This window comes from Macaca nemestrina, chromosome 5 (genome assembly GCF_043159975.1).
Source record: "Macaca nemestrina isolate mMacNem1 chromosome 5, mMacNem.hap1, whole genome shotgun sequence".
Lineage (NCBI taxonomy): Eukaryota > Metazoa > Chordata > Mammalia > Primates > Cercopithecidae > Macaca > Macaca nemestrina.
The window spans coordinates 11020923-11036280 of record NC_092129.1 but is presented as its reverse complement, the minus strand read 5'-3'; the positions used below and the strand labels follow the sequence as shown (position 1 = coordinate 11036280).

The 15358-nt window shown below is 45.3% G+C and overlaps 1 protein-coding gene across 1 annotated transcript in view; it reads right to left on the bottom strand.

Moving 5' to 3' along the window:
- The window catches only part of LOC105492004 (lipoprotein(a)), a 302231-nt gene that overhangs the window by 112098 nt on the left and 174775 nt on the right, over positions 1 to 15358 (bottom strand). The window contains exons 28-32 of the mRNA XM_071095947.1: positions 14934 to 15093; positions 10744 to 10925; positions 9378 to 9537; positions 5184 to 5365; positions 3818 to 3977 (exon numbers count right to left, since the gene is read on the bottom strand). Of these exons, the coding sequence (XP_070952048.1) occupies positions 3818 to 3977; positions 5184 to 5365; positions 9378 to 9537; positions 10744 to 10925; positions 14934 to 15093 (844 nt within the window). The remainder of the gene's footprint in view (positions 1 to 3817; positions 3978 to 5183; positions 5366 to 9377; positions 9538 to 10743; positions 10926 to 14933; positions 15094 to 15358) is intronic.

Genomic DNA, 15358 nt, shown 5'->3' with positions numbered 1-15358 from the left:
CTTAAGAGATTATTACTATTTTTGTAAATCTAAAGGAGCAAACGCTTCCTAGAGACACTGATAATGCATACACGTGGCCACAACATGATCAGACTATTCTCCTTCTACCTTCTGCCCAATCCATCTCTCTGGAATAACTGGTACGCATTTTGACGCCTGTATTGTGCCATTGTTGATTCGCACACAAAGTATCTGTATCTGTCTAGTCTGCGTATCTCTCTCGGTAGGGCTTCATATTCTAAAGTGGGAGTTGCAACTAACATGTAGTTCTTCCGAGAAAACATGGAATCCAGAAGGACAGCCTTTCCAGGTCAACCTTCTCATACTATGTACTCAAAACGGAGTGAAAAGGCTCTACGTTTCACATGGAAACGCCTTGTGCGAATACTACTACGGTCTGTCATTCTCGTATCACGTGGGTCAAGTAGGTTTCTTTCCGCACCACTTCTCAAAGCTGCCCTGGAAAAGTTGCTCCCAGGCAGGATGCAGTATCTCTAGAATGGGTTCCTGGGCAGGACCTTCTCTCTTGCTCTCAATCTATCCTCTGCTGGCCGCAGCCACTCCGGGACTGAGGGAAAGCGGATGAGTTGAAAGAACAGTGGGACCCATGGCATCAAGGAAGACGGCAGGGTAGACTAAGAGATCTGAAGAGGTCGGACAGCTACGGAGGAGCAGAAAGCAATGAAGAAGGGGGCAAAGCAGGGGAGGACTTTGGGCTGCGGGGATCTTGAAGCATTCGCTCTTCCTTATGCCTCCCAAGAACCTTGCTCCAACCTCTCAGTATCCTCACATTCATGACCTGTGGCTGCCTGAGAAAATGGGAAATGTATTCTGGGCCATGGGGATCCAACACTCTCTCTCTAGAGACTCTACAATTGTGACCTAGTCTCAACCTCAGACCCTCCATTCCAGGAAGCTGGTTCAATCAGTAACTGGATGTATAAGAGCCCGAGCTCTTGTAAGACTTCTTTTTCTTCCATGGCTTCCCTCTTTGGAATGCATGGAATATTCTTATTATAACATAAACCTCAGAGGTCAAAACTGCGATTGCTCTAGGATTTGCAATATCCCTTCGAACCCACACAGTAACCTTTTATTAATATTACATACCATCGTGCATGAGGTAAGACACAGTGGTACACTTCCAATTATTACCTGCATGATTTAAGCTACCTGTTCAACCTGTTACCTCTACACATGCTAAACTTAAACATAGTGCTATCATTCTGCTTCAAGCAGTCAACTCTCATTGAAAAAGACATAGAAATTTGATCAAGAAAATATTTTGCATTTACATCCATCTACATTTGCGAATTGCTGGATTCTACATTATGTGGGCTGCAGAAAGTTCCCTTCTTCTTCTATTCTTCTTCTATCTAATTCCTTCGGGTCACGTCTCTTGTTACATAAGGCTGCTCATTCCAAAGTCTGGCAGTTTCTGGTTGCTTTGTTTGGGGCAGTGCACAATATGCATTTATCCAACAGAGATCGTCATCAAGGCATTTTATTGCTGGATTCAGCATTCGCGGTGATCTCTTCTGGTTCCAGATTATCATTTTAATAATATTCCCTGGCATCCGGCTTCCAGTGTTTCTGCGGTGAACGCATTAGCAATTTGTATCACTGTACTTCTAGGAAGACACAGCTCTTTTTCCTCCACTTTCTCCTGAGATGTTTCTTCGTATTATGCCTGTGCCTTGTTACCTTCAAACTGTGATGTACAGAAGTACGACACACACGGTTTTTTCTGTTTGTTTGTTTGTTTCTGAAATTTCCTATTTGATCCCTAGAGGTTCTTGAAACCGTGATTTTGTCAACGTTCTTCATAATTGAAAAGTTATCAACCATCCTTGATTCCGGCACTTGCTTCTACTCCAAACTCCCTTGCTCTTTTCTGTGACTTGCTTCCCACATGCAATAAATCTTTTCATATTTTCCTACGTGTCTGTGAGGCTCGGTTGATTTCGTATTTCACTATTTCTCCAGGAGTGTCCTTGTGTGTGAGAGAAATTGTGAGATTTTGCGTGAGTCCGTGTACGGGTGTGTTTTGAATTTGGGTGTGTGTGTATGTGTGTGTGTGTGTGTAACTGGTTCTGTAGGTTCTGTAGAATTGTGGTTTGGTTAATTTTTTCTTCTGAGATGTCCAACTTGATCAGGTGGCCATGCAGTAATTTATTCATTTAAGACATACTGTTTTTATATTAGTTCTTTAATTTGATTTGGCTATTCTATACTGTTAATTTCTCTTGACATGACATCTGGTTTGTTTCATATTCATTTGTTTAAATATTTGAAATCGGTTGTCATAATGATATGTCAAATTTTCATACAATTCTAATCATTTCTGTCATTTCTGAGCTTGTTTGTATGGCCTGATTTATTTCCTGGTTATGGATCACACGAAATGCTTTCCGACATGTACTCAAAGTTTAAATTTAGGACTCACTCTCGGGGTACCTCATAGCTGAGCCAATTGACTTTCTTGTTTACTTGTAAAGAGACTTGAGATTTCCTCTCACTGGCAGTTCATTGACTTGGAAACCGATTTGATGCTTGGACACTCGCTTTTCAGCTATGCAAGGGGTTGTCTGCAGCTGACTGTATTCTCGGAATATCTTAATACCACCTTTAAATTATGGCTGTTCTGGGGTCTCCACGGAATTCGCAACGTGTTCTGTGAGGACTCTCCCGTCTAGCTGGTAAGAACTCCAGTCTCCCACAGTGCTATGTGATCTCTGTCTTCTTTATTGAGCTTGCTGTTCTCTTGTAGCTGCTGTTCCTCAGTAAATGTTCTTTGCCATACTTTCTTGTGGAACATTTTCTGTGCACATGCAGCGTCATGTCAGGCCAACAACTGGAGGAGACTTCTATGCGTAGTTGTAGAGCTCCTTTCCTCCACAAACCAGGTCTTATTTCTGCCAGACCTAGAAAGTTTTAGCTACCGGAATCATCCCAAACTCCAATCCCTCCGTTACCTTCAGCAAGATGGCTACAGTCTGCTTGGGCTCCATCTCCTTGCTACTCACTGCAGGAAGGCTATCCAGGAAGAAAGCCAAGGCATCTATGGAGTTGAGCTCATCACTGCCCCTCTCTCAATACGCTAGGGCCTCTACCATTTCCTCTCCCACACGGAGAAACCATTTCTCCATGTCTTTTGTAGTCGCTGCTGGCCAAAAAATTGGCCCTGGGGTGCTCAGACCCAGGCTTCTGTCCATCTCCCCATCCCTTTTGCTTTTCAGCATCCGTCTCTTTTCAGCATCACTCTCATCTGCCTTCCTGCCTTGGCTCTTCTCTTGCTGCGAACCCGTATCCCTTCAGGCCACTGGTACTTAAGGCCGAGTGTTTCCCTCCCCCATTGGAGTTTACACAGACGTAGAAAGAGATACATTTACCTGTCCATAAATAAGCACCTATCTTTGCTCATGAGCCCAGACAGAAAAGGCAAACACAACCTTCCCTTCAGGAATTGGAAGTCAGAATAACAGAATTCCAATTGGAAAGTCTTCATTGACCCTTAGTGGGTGTTGTGGAAGGGTAATCTAAGTGTTTGGTCGTTTGCCATTCTGACTTTCTTCATCATGTGATGTCCTCGCCTCCAGATGTCCCTTCTGCTCCATAAAACTAGGAGGAAGGAGAGGCAGCCTAACAGTTCTCTTCTCTCAGACCCGTAGCTCCAAGGCAATCATCCTGAGACATTTTGCTACGCCATCTGCGTCTGACACAAGTTGAGTTCGGAGAACTCAGCTTGAAGCACGTCTCTTCTAACAGAAACTTCAGTTGACCCTTTCTTCTCTTACGGTAAAGAACAAAGACATACCCATTTGGGTAGTTTTCCGGGGTCCGACTATGAGAGTGCGGTGTCATAGATGACCAAGCTTGGCAGGTTCTTCCTGTCACAGTGGTGAAGTATGTGCCTCGATAACTCTGTCCATTACCGTGGTAGCACTCCTGCACCCCAGGCCTTTGCTCAGTCGGTGCTGAAAGGAAAACAGAAGAAATCAAGCTGAGGATCTCTGAGAACAGAGATACATGTGAAACCACTGATGACACAACCAGGAAGGAGTCTATGAGAATTACGACCGTACTCTTTTCCTTATCCGTAGACCGAGGGATGTGAGAAAACCAACCAACAAACCAACACCAAAGCAACAGATTCCTACCATTCTAGAACCGTAGTCAGTTCTTGGAAATATTTCACCTGCAACCTTAGAGAAACAGAACAGATCAGACTGCTCTCCTCATTGGAAAGTGCGCTCACGAGCAACCACCTTTCTGGGAAACTCTACTGAATGGGGCAGGATCGAGCAAAGGGCACTGCATTTGGCAATGCGGGCTGCAGGTGGTAATCGGCTGTCGGGGACAGAGGCGGGGACAGGTATGTTTCCCTAGACCGTTGTTCATGAAAGCCAAGGCCTTTGGCTTCCGGGCCATGGGGCAGAAAACGGTCCTCTATATCTGACTGAAGGCAACGACACTTTGCTTCTCAGGGATGTGTGCAGGCCAAAAGCTTATTCCTTTGGAGGAGAGAGGGAATCCTCTCGTGCCCCGCATCCTGAATTGCAATAAAGGAGAAGTCTACTACTCTTTCTCTCCAGACCCCTCCCAGGTACAAGTGCCATCACAAAGAGGTTTAAGAACACTGAGAAATCACTCCCTTCAAAGCCTAGGGCTGCAGAGCCTTAGAGCATTGGGAGCTCATGTACTGCTCCACAGACCCAGGGCGATATGGAATTAAGGAAGCCCTGTTAGGTTTCTCGAGGGCGACAGGCTCCAGAGTCATATTTCTCGGAATCGGCAATGCGGAAGATTGCACCCAATGCTGTCTACTTGAAGCAATCCCTGGAAATGCTTCCTGGCTTGGAAAGAGTCACACACCTCAGAGCATGTCACAATAAAAATGTTGGCTAAGACACTGAGATAGTCCGTTTTACAACGAGGTGACTTGTGCAGGCGATCACCCTGGAGGGTTTGGGCCCATCCTAAAGACACAGCCCACCCACGTTGTACCAGAAATCACTCCGCCGACTCCCCCAGAGAGTGCACGCAGGCTTCCCCCTACATGGCAGAACTCAGTCAACACTCGAGCATCCGTGGACCATTGAAAGCTGCCGCACCACTGGGAATTTCCATGGCTTTTCATCCCAGCTTCTAAGCGTGTAGATGTCTGGCCACAGGCTCCTTACCTTGTTCGGAAGGAGCCTCTAGGCTTGGAACCGGGGTGACATTCAGAGGTGCGACGGTAGTCCCTTCTGCGTCTGAGCATTGTGTCAGGTTGCAGTACTCCCACCTGACATTGGGATCCATCGTATAACAATAAGGGGCTGCCACAGGATCTGGATTCCTGCAGTAGTTCCTGATCAAGCCACTGGAAATTCCAAAACGATACATGTCACAAGAGGTGGGACACTATGCACGGGGACGCCACACCCTCTCCTTTGTGCGGCAACATGGTCGTTCCTGGTGCCTTTCTAATATGCCCATTAAAAGTACCATATGATTGCCACAAGCACGAATGGCTCTCAATCACTAATCCTCTCTGCACATTTCTCATACTTAAGAGATTATTACTATTTTTGTAAATCTAAAGGAGCAAACGCTTCCTAGAGACACTGATAATGCATACACGTGGCCACAACATGATCAGACTATTCTCCTTCTACCTTCTGCCCAATCCATCTCTCTGGAATAACTGGTACGCATTTTGACGCCTGTATTGTGCCATTGTTGATTCGCACACAAAGTATCTGTATCTGTCTAGTCTGCGTATCTCTCTCGGTAGGGCTTCATATTCTAAAGTGGGAGTTGCAACTAACATGTAGTTCTTCCGAGAAAACATGGAATCCAGAAGGACAGCCTTTCCAGGTCAACCTTCTCATACTATGTACTCAAAACGGAGTGAAAAGGCTCTACGTTTCACATGGAAACGCCTTGTGCGAATACTACTACGGTCTGTCATTCTCGTATCACGTGGGTCAAGTAGGTTTCTTTCCGCACCACTTCTCAAAGCTGCCCTGGAAAAGTTGCTCCCAGGCAGGATGCAGTATCTCTAGAATGGGTTCCTGGGCAGGACCTTCTCTCTTGCTCTCAATCTATCCTCTGCTGGCCGCAGCCACTCCGGGACTGAGGGAAAGCGGATGAGTTGAAAGAACAGTGGGACCCATGGCATCAAGGAAGACGGCAGGGTAGACTAAGAGATCTGAAGAGGTCGGACAGCTACGGAGGAGCAGAAAGCAATGAAGAAGGGGGCAAAGCAGGGGAGGACTTTGGGCTGCGGGGATCTTGAAGCATTCGCTCTTCCTTATGCCTCCCAAGAACCTTGCTCCAACCTCTCAGTATCCTCACATTCATGACCTGTGGCTGCCTGAGAAAATGGGAAATGTATTCTGGGCCATGGGGATCCAACACTCTCTCTCTAGAGACTCTACAATTGTGACCTAGTCTCAACCTCAGACCCTCCATTCCAGGAAGCTGGTTCAATCAGTAACTGGATGTATAAGAGCCCGAGCTCTTGTAAGACTTCTTTTTCTTCCATGGCTTCCCTCTTTGGAATGCATGGAATATTCTTATTATAACATAAACCTCAGAGGTCAAAACTGCGATTGCTCTAGGATTTGCAATATCCCTTCGAACCCACACAGTAACCTTTTATTAATATTACATACCATCGTGCATGAGGTAAGACACAGTGGTACACTTCCAATTATTACCTGCATGATTTAAGCTACCTGTTCAACCTGTTACCTCTACACATGCTAAACTTAAACATAGTGCTATCATTCTGCTTCAAGCAGTCAACTCTCATTGAAAAAGACATAGAAATTTGATCAAGAAAATATTTTGCATTTACATCCATCTACATTTGCGAATTGCTGGATTCTACATTATGTGGGCTGCAGAAAGTTCCCTTCTTCTTCTATTCTTCTTCTATCTAATTCCTTCGGGTCACGTCTCTTGTTACATAAGGCTGCTCATTCCAAAGTCTGGCAGTTTCTGGTTGCTTTGTTTGGGGCAGTGCACAATATGCATTTATCCAACAGAGATCGTCATCAAGGCATTTTATTGCTGGATTCAGCATTCGCGGTGATCTCTTCTGGTTCCAGATTATCATTTTAATAATATTCCCTGGCATCCGGCTTCCAGTGTTTCTGCGGTGAACGCATTAGCAATTTGTATCACTGTACTTCTAGGAAGACACAGCTCTTTTTCCTCCACTTTCTCCTGAGATGTTTCTTCGTATTATGCCTGTGCCTTGTTACCTTCAAACTGTGATGTACAGAAGTACGACACACACGGTTTTTTCTGTTTGTTTGTTTGTTTGTTTGTTTCTGAAATTTCCTATTTGATCCCTAGAGGTTCTTGAAACCGTGATTTTGTCAACGTTCTTCATAATTGAAAAGTTATCAACCATCCTTGATTCCGGCACTTGCTTCTACTCCAAACTCCCTTGCTCTTTTCTGTGACTTGCTTCCCACATGCAATAAATCTTTTCATATTTTCCTACGTGTCTGTGAGGCTCGGTTGATTTCGTATTTCACTATTTCTCCAGGAGTGTCCTTGTGTGTGAGAGAAATTGTGAGATTTTGCGTGAGTCCGTGTACGGGTGTGTTTTGAATTTGGGTGTGTGTGTATGTGTGTGTGTGTGTGTAACTGGTTCTGTAGGTTCTGTAGAATTGTGGTTTGGTTAATTTTTTCTTCTGAGATGTCCAACTTGATCAGGTGGCCATGCAGTAATTTATTCATTTAAGACATACTGTTTTTATATTAGTTCTTTAATTTGATTTGGCTATTCTATACTGTTAATTTCTCTTGACATGACATCTGGTTTGTTTCATATTCATTTGTTTAAATATTTGAAATCGGTTGTCATAATGATATGTCAAATTTTCATACAATTCTAATCATTTCTGTCATTTCTGAGCTTGTTTGTATGGCCTGATTTATTTCCTGGTTATGGATCACACGAAATGCTTTCCGACATGTACTCAAAGTTTAAATTTAGGACTCACTCTCGGGGTACCTCATAGCTGAGCCAATTGACTTTCTTGTTTACTTGTAAAGAGACTTGAGATTTCCTCTCACTGGCAGTTCATTGACTTGGAAACCGATTTGATGCTTGGACACTCGCTTTTCAGCTATGCAAGGGGTTGTCTGCAGCTGACTGTATTCTCGGAATATCTTAATACCACCTTTAAATTATGGCTGTTCTGGGGTCTCCACGGAATTCGCAACGTGTTCTGTGAGGACTCTCCCGTCTAGCTGGTAAGAACTCCAGTCTCCCACAGTGCTATGTGATCTCTGTCTTCTTTATTGAGCTTGCTGTTCTCTTGTAGCTGCTGTTCCTCAGTAAATGTTCTTTGCCATACTTTCTTGTGGAACATTTTCTGTGCACATGCAGCGTCATGTCAGGCCAACAACTGGAGGAGACTTCTATGCGTAGTTGTAGAGCTCCTTTCCTCCACAAACCAGGTCTTATTTCTGCCAGACCTAGAAAGTTTTAGCTACCGGAATCATCCCAAACTCCAATCCCTCCGTTACCTTCAGCAAGATGGCTACAGTCTGCTTGGGCTCCATCTCCTTGCTACTCACTGCAGGAAGGCTATCCAGGAAGAAAGCCAAGGCATCTATGGAGTTGAGCTCATCACTGCCCCTCTCTCAATACGCTAGGGCCTCTACCATTTCCTCTCCCACACGGAGAAACCATTTCTCCATGTCTTTTGTAGTCGCTACTGGCCAAAAAATTGGCCCTGGGGTGCTCAGACCCAGGCTTCTGTCCATCTCCCCATCCCTTTTGCTTTTCAGCATCCGTCTCTTTTCAGCATCACTCTCATCTGCCTTCCTGCCTTGGCTCTTCTCTTGCTGCGAACCCGTATCCCTTCAGGCCACTGGTACTTAAGGCCGAGTGTTTCCCTCCCCCATTGGAGTTTACACAGACGTAGAAAGAGATACATTTACCTGTCCATAAATAAGCACCTATCTTTGCTCATGAGCCCAGACAGAAAAGGCAAACACAACCTTCCCTTCAGGAATTGGAAGTCAGAATAACAGAATTCCAATTGGAAAGTCTTCATTGACCCTTAGTGGGTGTTGTGGAAGGGTAATCTAAGTGTTTGGTCGTTTGCCATTCTGACTTTCTTCATCATGTGATGTCCTCGCCTCCAGATGTCCCTTCTGCTCCATAAAACTAGGAGGAAGGAGAGGCAGCCTAACAGTTCTCTTCTCTCAGACCCGTAGCTCCAAGGCAATCATCCTGAGACATTTTGCTACGCCATCTGCGTCTGACACAAGTTGAGTTCGGAGAACTCAGCTTGAAGCACGTCTCTTCTAACAGAAACTTCAGTTGACCCTTTCTTCTCTTACGGTAAAGAACAAAGACATACCCATTTGGGTAGTTTTCCGGGGTCCGACTATGAGAGTGCGGTGTCATAGATGACCAAGCTTGGCAGGTTCTTCCTGTCACAGTGGTGAAGTATGTGCCTCGATAACTCTGTCCATTACCGTGGTAGCACTCCTGCACCCCAGGCCTTTGCTCAGTCGGTGCTGAAAGGAAAACAGAAGAAATCAAGCTGAGGATCTCTGAGAACAGAGATACATGTGAAACCACTGATGACACAACCAGGAAGGAGTCTATGAGAATTACGACCGTACTCTTTTCCTTATCCGTAGACCGAGGGATGTGAGAAAACCAACCAACAAACCAACACCAAAGCAACAGATTCCTACCATTCTAGAACCGTAGTCAGTTCTTGGAAATATTTCACCTGCAACCTTAGAGAAACAGAACAGATCAGACTGCTCTCCTCATTGGAAAGTGCGCTCACGAGCAACCACCTTTCTGGGAAACTCTACTGAATGGGGCAGGATCGAGCAAAGGGCACTGCATTTGGCAATGCGGGCTGCAGGTGGTAATCGGCTGTCGGGGACAGAGGCGGGGACAGGTATGTTTCCCTAGACCGTTGTTCATGAAAGCCAAGGCCTTTGGCTTCCGGGCCATGGGGCAGAAAACGGTCCTCTATATCTGACTGAAGGCAACGACACTTTGCTTCTCAGGGATGTGTGCAGGCCAAAAGCTTATTCCTTTGGAGGAGAGAGGGAATCCTCTCGTGCCCCGCATCCTGAATTGCAATAAAGGAGAAGTCTACTACTCTTTCTCTCCAGACCCCTCCCAGGTACAAGTGCCATCACAAAGAGGTTTAAGAACACTGAGAAATCACTCCCTTCAAAGCCTAGGGCTGCAGAGCCTTAGAGCATTGGGAGCTCATGTACTGCTCCACAGACCCAGGGCGATATGGAATTAAGGAAGCCCTGTTAGGTTTCTCGAGGGCGACAGGCTCCAGAGTCATATTTCTCGGAATCGGCAATGCGGAAGATTGCACCCAATGCTGTCTACTTGAAGCAATCCCTGGAAATGCTTCCTGGCTTGGAAAGAGTCACACACCTCAGAGCATGTCACAATAAAAATGTTGGCTAAGACACTGAGATAGTCCGTTTTACAACGAGGTGACTTGTGCAGGCGATCACCCTGGAGGGTTTGGGCCCATCCTAAAGACACAGCCCACCCACGTTGTACCAGAAATCACTCCGCCGACTCCCCCAGAGAGTGCACGCAGGCTTCCCCCTACATGGCAGAACTCAGTCAACACTCGAGCATCCGTGGACCATTGAAAGCTGCCGCACCACTGGGAATTTCCATGGCTTTTCATCCCAGCTTCTAAGCGTGTAGATGTCTGGCCACAGGCTCCTTACCTTGTTCGGAAGGAGCCTCTAGGCTTGGAACCGGGGTGACATTCAGAGGTGCGACGGTAGTCCCTTCTGCGTCTGAGCATTGTGTCAGGTTGCAGTACTCCCACCTGACATTGGGATCCATCGTATAACAATAAGGGGCTGCCACAGGATCTGGATTCCTGCAGTAGTTCCTGATCAAGCCACTGGAAATTCCAAAACGATACATGTCACAAGAGGTGGGACACTATGCACGGGGACGCCACACCCTCTCCTTTGTGCGGCAACATGGTCGTTCCTGGTGCCTTTCTAATATGCCCATTAAAAGTACCATATGATTGCCACAAGCACGAATGGCTCTCAATCACTAATCCTCTCTGCACATTTCTCATACTTAAGAGATTATTACTATTTTTGTAAATCTAAAGGAGCAAACGCTTCCTAGAGACACTGATAATGCATACACGTGGCCACAACATGATCAGACTATTCTCCTTCTACCTTCTGCCCAATCCATCTCTCTGGAATAACTGGTACGCATTTTGACGCCTGTATTGTGCCATTGTTGATTCGCACACAAAGTATCTGTATCTGTCTAGTCTGCGTATCTCTCTCGGTAGGGCTTCATATTCTAAAGTGGGAGTTGCAACTAACATGTAGTTCTTCCGAGAAAACATGGAATCCAGAAGGACAGCCTTTCCAGGTCAACCTTCTCATACTATGTACTCAAAACGGAGTGAAAAGGCTCTACGTTTCACATGGAAACGCCTTGTGCGAATACTACTACGGTCTGTCATTCTCGTATCACGTGGGTCAAGTAGGTTTCTTTCCGCACCACTTCTCAAAGCTGCCCTGGAAAAGTTGCTCCCAGGCAGGATGCAGTATCTCTAGAATGGGTTCCTGGGCAGGACCTTCTCTCTTGCTCTCAATCTATCCTCTGCTGGCCGCAGCCACTCCGGGACTGAGGGAAAGCGGATGAGTTGAAAGAACAGTGGGACCCATGGCATCAAGGAAGACGGCAGGGTAGACTAAGAGATCTGAAGAGGTCGGACAGCTACGGAGGAGCAGAAAGCAATGAAGAAGGGGGCAAAGCAGGGGAGGACTTTGGGCTGCGGGGATCTTGAAGCATTCGCTCTTCCTTATGCCTCCCAAGAACCTTGCTCCAACCTCTCAGTATCCTCACATTCATGACCTGTGGCTGCCTGAGAAAATGGGAAATGTATTCTGGGCCATGGGGATCCAACACTCTCTCTCTAGAGACTCTACAATTGTGACCTAGTCTCAACCTCAGACCCTCCATTCCAGGAAGCTGGTTCAATCAGTAACTGGATGTATAAGAGCCCGAGCTCTTGTAAGACTTCTTTTTCTTCCATGGCTTCCCTCTTTGGAATGCATGGAATATTCTTATTATAACATAAACCTCAGAGGTCAAAACTGCGATTGCTCTAGGATTTGCAATATCCCTTCGAACCCACACAGTAACCTTTTATTAATATTACATACCATCGTGCATGAGGTAAGACACAGTGGTACACTTCCAATTATTACCTGCATGATTTAAGCTACCTGTTCAACCTGTTACCTCTACACATGCTAAACTTAAACATAGTGCTATCATTCTGCTTCAAGCAGTCAACTCTCATTGAAAAAGACATAGAAATTTGATCAAGAAAATATTTTGCATTTACATCCATCTACATTTGCGAATTGCTGGATTCTACATTATGTGGGCTGCAGAAAGTTCCCTTCTTCTTCTATTCTTCTTCTATCTAATTCCTTCGGGTCACGTCTCTTGTTACATAAGGCTGCTCATTCCAAAGTCTGGCAGTTTCTGGTTGCTTTGTTTGGGGCAGTGCACAATATGCATTTATCCAACAGAGATCGTCATCAAGGCATTTTATTGCTGGATTCAGCATTCGCGGTGATCTCTTCTGGTTCCAGATTATCATTTTAATAATATTCCCTGGCATCCGGCTTCCAGTGTTTCTGCGGTGAACGCATTAGCAATTTGTATCACTGTACTTCTAGGAAGACACAGCTCTTTTTCCTCCACTTTCTCCTGAGATGTTTCTTCGTATTATGCCTGTGCCTTGTTACCTTCAAACTGTGATGTACAGAAGTACGACACACACGGTTTTTTCTGTTTGTTTGTTTGTTTGTTTCTGAAATTTCCTATTTGATCCCTAGAGGTTCTTGAAACCGTGATTTTGTCAACGTTCTTCATAATTGAAAAGTTATCAACCATCCTTGATTCCGGCACTTGCTTCTACTCCAAACTCCCTTGCTCTTTTCTGTGACTTGCTTCCCACATGCAATAAATCTTTTCATATTTTCCTACGTGTCTGTGAGGCTCGGTTGATTTCGTATTTCACTATTTCTCCAGGAGTGTCCTTGTGTGTGAGAGAAATTGTGAGATTTTGCGTGAGTCCGTGTACGGGTGTGTTTTGAATTTGGGTGTGTGTGTATGTGTGTGTGTGTGTGTAACTGGTTCTGTAGGTTCTGTAGAATTGTGGTTTGGTTAATTTTTTCTTCTGAGATGTCCAACTTGATCAGGTGGCCATGCAGTAATTTATTCATTTAAGACATACTGTTTTTATATTAGTTCTTTAATTTGATTTGGCTATTCTATACTGTTAATTTCTCTTGACATGACATCTGGTTTGTTTCATATTCATTTGTTTAAATATTTGAAATCGGTTGTCATAATGATATGTCAAATTTTCATACAATTCTAATCATTTCTGTCATTTCTGAGCTTGTTTGTATGGCCTGATTTATTTCCTGGTTATGGATCACACGAAATGCTTTCCGACATGTACTCAAAGTTTAAATTTAGGACTCACTCTCGGGGTACCTCATAGCTGAGCCAATTGACTTTCTTGTTTACTTGTAAAGAGACTTGAGATTTCCTCTCACTGGCAGTTCATTGACTTGGAAACCGATTTGATGCTTGGACACTCGCTTTTCAGCTATGCAAGGGGTTGTCTGCAGCTGACTGTATTCTCGGAATATCTTAATACCACCTTTAAATTATGGCTGTTCTGGGGTCTCCACGGAATTCGCAACGTGTTCTGTGAGGACTCTCCCGTCTAGCTGGTAAGAACTCCAGTCTCCCACAGTGCTATGTGATCTCTGTCTTCTTTATTGAGCTTGCTGTTCTCTTGTAGCTGCTGTTCCTCAGTAAATGTTCTTTGCCATACTTTCTTGTGGAACATTTTCTGTGCACATGCAGCGTCATGTCAGGCCAACAACTGGAGGAGACTTCTATGCGTAGTTGTAGAGCTCCTTTCCTCCACAAACCAGGTCTTATTTCTGCCAGACCTAGAAAGTTTTAGCTACCGGAATCATCCCAAACTCCAATCCCTCCGTTACCTTCAGCAAGATGGCTACAGTCTGCTTGGGCTCCATCTCCTTGCTACTCACTGCAGGAAGGCTATCCAGGAAGAAAGCCAAGGCATCTATGGAGTTGAGCTCATCACTGCCCCTCTCTCAATACGCTAGGGCCTCTACCATTTCCTCTCCCACACGGAGAAACCATTTCTCCATGTCTTTTGTAGTCGCTGCTGGCCAAAAAATTGGCCCTGGGGTGCTCAGACCCAGGCTTCTGTCCATCTCCCCATCCCTTTTGCTTTTCAGCATCCGTCTCTTTTCAGCATCACTCTCATCTGCCTTCCTGCCTTGGCTCTTCTCTTGCTGCGAACCCGTATCCCTTCAGGCCACTGGTACTTAAGGCCGAGTGTTTCCCTCCCCCATTGGAGTTTACACAGACGTAGAAAGAGATACATTTACCTGTCCATAAATAAGCACCTATCTTTGCTCATGAGCCCAGACAGAAAAGGCAAACACAACCTTCCCTTCAGGAATTGGAAGTCAGAATAACAGAATTCCAATTGGAAAGTCTTCATTGACCCTTAGTGGGTGTTGTGGAAGGGTAATCTAAGTGTTTGGTCGTTTGCCATTCTGACTTTCTTCATCATGTGATGTCCTCGCCTCCAGATGTCCCTTCTGCTCCATAAAACTAGGAGGAAGGAGAGGCAGCCTAACAGTTCTCTTCTCTCAGACCCGTAGCTCCAAGGCAATCATCCTGAGACATTTTGCTACGCCATCTGCGTCTGACACAAGTTGAGTTCGGAGAACTCAGCTTGAAGCACGTCTCTTCTAACAGAAACTTCAGTTGACCCTTTCTTCTCTTACGGTAAAGAACAAAGACATACCCATTTGGGTAGTTTTCCGGGGTCCGACTATGAGAGTGCGGTGTCATAGATGACCAAGCTTGGCAGGTTCTTCCTGTCACAGTGGTGAAGTATGTGCCTCGATAACTCTGTCCATTACCGTGGTAGCACTCCTGCACCCCAGGCCTTTGCTCAGTCGGTGCTGAAAGGAAAACAGAAGAAATCAAGCTGAGGATCTCTGAGAACAGAGATACATGTGAAACCACTGATGACACAACCAGGAAGGAGTCTATGAGAATTACGACCGTACTCTTTTCCTTATCCGTAGACCGAGGGATGTGAGAAAACCAACCAACAAACCAACACCAAAGCAACAGATTCCTACCATTCTAGAACCGTAGTCAGTTCTTGGAAATATTTCACCTGCAACCTTAGAGAAACAGAACAGATCAGACTGCTCTCCTCAT